The 6,041-nt window shown below is 31.0% G+C and overlaps 1 protein-coding gene across 1 annotated transcript in view; it reads right to left on the bottom strand.

Annotated features, from left to right (window-relative positions):
* Positions 1-5,982, bottom strand: part of LOC145314861 (uncharacterized) — a 47,700-nt gene extending 41,718 nt beyond the window's left edge. The window contains exons 1-6 of the mRNA XM_080154942.1: positions 5,903-5,982; positions 5,531-5,678; positions 4,718-4,797; positions 3,785-3,875; positions 2,415-2,556; positions 1,131-1,165 (exon numbers count right to left, since the gene is read on the bottom strand). Coding sequence (XP_080011068.1) covers positions 1,131-1,165; positions 2,415-2,556; positions 3,785-3,875; positions 4,718-4,797; positions 5,531-5,678; positions 5,903-5,982 — 576 coding nt within the window. The remainder of the gene's footprint in view (positions 1-1,130; positions 1,166-2,414; positions 2,557-3,784; positions 3,876-4,717; positions 4,798-5,530; positions 5,679-5,902) is intronic.
* Positions 5,983-6,041: the final 59 nt, after the last annotated feature.

Below are 6,041 nucleotides of genomic sequence, written 5' to 3' on the forward strand. Positions count from 1 at the left end.
TTTGTTTCAAAAAGTAAAACAAGTTGATTTGGTGATTTCTCTTGATTTCCATGGACTTATAAAAAGGTACATATATTTTAAAGGATAATCAGCGGTTATATAAGACAGTACAGTACAGACACACACAGAGATAGACAGACATCCTGCTACTTTGAGTGCAAGGTAAATATGGGTTTTTGAAGTATAAAATATACTTTTTCTATGATTTCGTTTTTTGTGGTTTTGAAAGAACGATGAGAACCTTAGTTATGCAATTATTTACTTTTATATTTTTTTTCATAAATGCATGAAACAAAAGAATAATGATATGTAATATAATTCATATTTATTATGTAATTCTTATGATTATAACATTTTTAATTTTGTTTATGAATGAATAAATCTTAAAAGTACTTCCCTATTCAAAATATACAAAGAATATAACAAATTTTAAACATAAAAACAGTAATTTTAAAGGAGGCATTTGCTATAAAAGTCCTAACTTTCACGTTTCCTTTACCCTTAATAATAACTAGCCACAAAAAAAAATAGATTTTATGCTATATCACAAAAAAAAGAGTTTCCTTACATAAAAAACAATCAAGCCGAAGTTAATTTAAAAAGCATGAATTTGTCAAACAAGTTATTGAAGATTATTAAAGAATTATTTTGATGCCACTTTTATGTTAGTTTAGGTTTGATTAAGGTTAGAAGTTTCCTGCAGGAATGGATCCATATAAGGATAGGGCCCAACAAAGTTAAAGCCCCACAAAATAGCTAAGGAATAGATTTTTTCCTACAAAAAATAAAGGGAGGATGAGTTGATGGCCGAAAAATAGATGTGAGACTGAGTATTAGTAAGATCACTGAAAAACCTTTACAGCAAAAAAAACATAATTTCTCTCTTTTTGGTAGCGAAGCTTCACAATAGTTAGGGTATATAAATTATTATAATTAAAACAATTGCTTATTTTAATTTTGGGTTTATTCAACCAATCATATACTGATAGCAAAATAAAAATTTCACACTATATTGTAAAAAATCCTATCCTTACGCTTATTTTCCAATATTTTTTTTTCTTCATATTACTCATTAAAATTGTATATGAATAAATTCATACACCAAATCAAAAGAAATCATTAAAAAATACCTTATTTGCTTCAATGCTCTCATTGCTTTCTTCATCTAAAAAATAAAGATAAAATTCATAAATTACATAATATTAAAAGAACATTATTACCATAGTTAAAAGATACATCAAATTTTTGTCTATTCATTTATGAAGATATGTAAGCATCGCATCATTTAATGTTTTAATTAAATGTCGAATGGAAGAACATTTCCCGCATGGCTATGATACCGATTAATACCCGCTGGATTAGAACTGGTTCTCAGCAAAACTGAAAAAATCATGAATACATTGAATACTAATTTTGTTAGTTCGGATATCAAAAATTTAATTTTTCATTTTAATATCCGCGAAAAGCTGTATATGATACGATGCGATAAATAACTATTCTAATTAGATAGTATGAAGCCAAAACATTGGGCGTTCCTATTATAACAACAGATATCCACATTTTAGAAAAGCTTAATTTAATATCCTAATTACATTTCTCTCAGACTTTGAAGGTTGAATAGAAAGTTTTGTATTAGAGTTCTAAAAATTAATTTGGAAAATTTTTGTTGAGTGGGCTTCACCATGGTTGAATTATTATTGCTGAGTCTCACTTTTTTATTCTATTCTCTTTTATTTAAATATAAAACGAAGATTTTATTCCTAGCAAAGTAGTTATTTTCTAATCAGTAAATGTAATTATAAAGAGCAATTCGAAAACAAGTAGCAAGAATTTTTTGACAATTGGTAGTAGTAGTACAGGATACGCCCCGTGGTGTTTTTTAAAGAAGAAGATGAAGAAAGGAGATAGAAATACATGTTCTGTGGGGCAATCACTCTTGGGAGGGTGGATGTAGCGTTACCAAAATAATTATTAAACTAGATAAGTTTTACTAGAAGAAGAAGAATATTTGTCCAGCTGCTGCGATATCTTTTGGTATAAACAGACAGGCACACATCCCATCTCTGTCAAAGCTAGAAAGCTTTAAATAAAAGTAAATGGATGTTTATCTGGGTGTTTGTCTGTACCGAAGTATCTCGCTAAACCCTGAACCGATATGGTTCTCCTTTACAATACAGCTCCGCATAGGTCATGGGAAGGTTTATCACTATTTTAGTGAAGGGTACCACTACCCTTCCAAGAGAAAAAGCTTCTAGAAAAAAAATTATTCCCCCACAATTTTCTTTTTTTTTTCTTTTAAAAATTTAAATTTGAAATAGGGGGTGGTTCGATTTCCCCCTTCCCACCTCAAGTGCCACTAGAGGCCTCTAGTGTCCTAGCCGCTAGTATGTAATAAAGCAAAAATGTATACTTGCCATTAGGATTAGGTGGAAGGATTGGTTCCCTGTATGGGGCCTGATAATCATCCAGAGGTTCCCAAACATCTTCATACCCCACTTTGTCTGATTTGGTTGAGCCACCCTTCAGCACCAACATACTGTCATCTACCATCCATACCTTCAATAACAGATCTATAGTATAGCTGTATATACAGAAAACTACCTCCATCCCTTTTTCAATGAACATTTTCGTCTTCTACCAAATCGTTTTCTGCTACTTGGCTGTGTTGATACTATTAATAATTGGTTGAATTTCAAAGACCCGATTGAGAGTCGGTACAAGGACATTGCATTGGGGAGATACAGTTATTTAACCCCTTTCCCCTCTAGTGTTTTACTTTAATCCTACAATAGATGAAAGTGTTATTTTATATTTATTTCCATTTCTTTAAAATTTTAGTAGAAGACAAGATTATCTTCTTTTGGCCAAGCTTCCCTACACATTTTTAATTCCTTTGACATTCCATGCAGGAATCTTAAGGGACATGACAATGAACGCTACAAAGAAGTACATCCAGTACGATTTTTTTTTAACAAAGTTACCCTTTAAGACTATATTAGTTGAAAACATTAGACATTTATAGTAAGAATCAACCAATCAAGATTTCATAACATTGCTAAACGTTTTGAATCAACAAATAAGAGAGTTTGTTAATAAAATATCCCCGGTGATGATAAACAAAATTACCCCTTCTGTAAAAGATTATTGGGTGGAAACTTTGGATAATTTTAGTTGTCAAGATTTGATAAGAGTAACCATAGTTTTGAAAAAAAAACTGAGAAAAATTGTTTATAAACAAAAATATAATAATAAAAATAATATTACCCCAATGTTTAAGCGTGGTTATAGAATTTTGGGTACCAGCATAATTTACAAACAATTTTCCCTCCCTGTCTCTAAATATGACGTCATGCTGAGAAAAGGTATATTTTTTGTATTTTTCCTTTTCTCCAAAAAGTTCTCTAATTGTTTTCTTTGCTGTACGTTACATGATAGAATAAACTTCACCAAAAAAAAACAAAAATATGAAAAAGAAAAAAGGTTGTTAATATCACAAAAATATGTCTTAAAAATTCAAATTTTCCATAAAAATAGATTTAGAATTACTAGGATCATACACCAGATTATCATGTACACTATTAGAGTGAAACTTGAAGCGGGCTAAAATAACGATTCCCTCCCTCCATCCCATTTACCCCATCGCCTTCCCTTCTATTGGATAAACAAACTGACCAATAAATGACAGGGGAAATAGTAAGCAAAATTTAGGACAATTTTTTCCCCTGTCATATTATCAACGTACATATATTCTACATATTCAACTAAGAAGAACTCCATAGCTCACCTCATCTGGGCTCAGATTTCCAATGTCAGGTGTATATCCTCTTCGCCAGCCATGCTGGAAACTATCCTTGTTCTGATAATAATAACTCTCTCTAAATAATAATAATAATGTAGAACTACTACTACATACTATGTTGGAAAATATCCTTATTCTGATAATAATAACTCTCTCTAAATAATAATATATATTGTCTATGAAACGGGTTAATATCTAATTATATGTAATTAGTACATCAAAAGAAATGTTTTTAGAGTTAAATTAAATATTTATAAAGTAAATTTAATGGAATAAAACCTAATTAACTAGATGTTCTTTTGATTAGAATATTATATTTTCTAGTTTAATAGACACCTATGAAAACATAAAGATAAGATTATTATCAGAATTTTATAACAAAATGCAATTTAAATTTTAGGTTATTTTTCTCAAAAAATCAAACAATATGAAATTAACGTTAAGAAACCTAAAAAAAAAATTGAAACAAAATTGTATATGAATTTGTAATAAAGTTGCCTAAATACAGGATACTGTGTATGAACATACTTACATTTTTAGGACTTGGTCATAAAAATACTTCACTTTTGTCCTATAAATCACTATTCCAAAAATGAGATAAAAAGATCTAACCTTGACGTAGTGACATACATACCCTAATTATAGAAAAGCTTAGAAGAAAAGTAAAAATGTTTCTCGTATTCATTTGAATCCGGTGGATAGGAACCGGTTCTCATGAATACGAAAAAACTATGTCTAGCATCGTATTATATCCAGTTTTCTACGAATATAGAAATGTACAATCATAAGATTAAAACTAGTTTTTTTAGTCGGTGCCTTCGGCACCACGGGGCTAAAAAAACTAGTTTTAATCTTATAATTGTACATTCTATATCCGCGGAAAGCCGTTTATAATACGATACGAGAAATAACTATTACCTCTCAGGAAAATATTTGTCAATGAGGGCGTACGGAGAGTTTTTATCACTCACGTTCAAAACTTCTTGCTCTTCAACAACCTATAACAAAAATCAAATTATTTAATTAAAGAGCTGGATGTTTGTCTGTATATTAAAAATGATGATGAACTTATCCATCATTCCCATTGCTTAGCCCCTAGAGGCTTGGCGCAAATAATAGTCTTTAAAGTAGAAAAGTTCATATAAAGGGAACATTCAAAATTCTGTTCAAATATATAGTAAAAATAACCTCAAACCAAAACTACCCAACCCCCTTGTTTCCAATTTATTTTACAATTAGGAACACAGTAATAGTGTCTGACCGATTATGACGTAACAAAAAAAATTAGCCAATGAGAGGCCACTATAAATTTTACCATTGGTCAATAACGGCCTCTCGGCTCTCATGGGCTAATTTTTTTTGTTACTGTGTTCCAAATTAGGGTTGGGGGGGATAGGTTTCTTCACCCCTAGCATCCAGGAGAGGGCAGAGGGTTGGATGTCAGAGCAGTAACCTGAAACGAACCAAAGACAAAGTTTAAGCTTCCCCTAAAAGCACAACTTACTCACACCAGCAATTTTCGAGATCTTTAGTTTCAGACCAAAAAGTTTATAACATTTTACAATAAATGTATAGCTTAAAAATTACATCTGCTACTGATATTGAAACTCTTATGGTTCCTATACCGATTGAAGTCAATTAGAGTAATGAATTATTCTAATATGACGTCATTCGGGATGCTTTGGCCATTAGTTTTAAAATGCATCCCTTTTTGAGCTTTATTGATATTACCTGGCTAGTAACTTCAGAATTAGCATCCTCCTCCCCTTCATAGCCCCCTCCCAGGTAAACCAGAGATTTTGTATGGCGCTCTGGGCTCCAACCTATACCTGGATATCCATAGATATTATTATCATAAAGCCTATAACTAGATATCCATCTAGATATTGATATCATTAACCTTTTACCTGGATATCCATAGATATTATTATCATAAAGCCTATAACTAGATATCCATCTAGATATTGATATCATTAACCTTTTACCTGGATATCCATAGATATTATTATCATAAAGCCTATAACTAGATATCCATCTAGATATTGATATCATTAACCCTGCAACTTGATATTTATCTAGATATTAATATCATAAACCCTATACCTGGATATCCATCTAGATATCAATATCATAAACGGGCACTTTCCCACAAGTGGCCGGTGAGCACTGTTAAGCCACCCCATTCCCTTATTTTTAAATAAATGGAAAATAAAGGGTGGTTTTCTTTGTATATGCTTAACCC

Source organism: Acartia tonsa, chromosome 3 (assembly GCF_053477335.1).
Source record: "Acartia tonsa isolate MP-2025a chromosome 3, ASM5347733v1, whole genome shotgun sequence".
NCBI classification, from domain to species: domain Eukaryota; kingdom Metazoa; phylum Arthropoda; class Copepoda; order Calanoida; family Acartiidae; genus Acartia; species Acartia tonsa.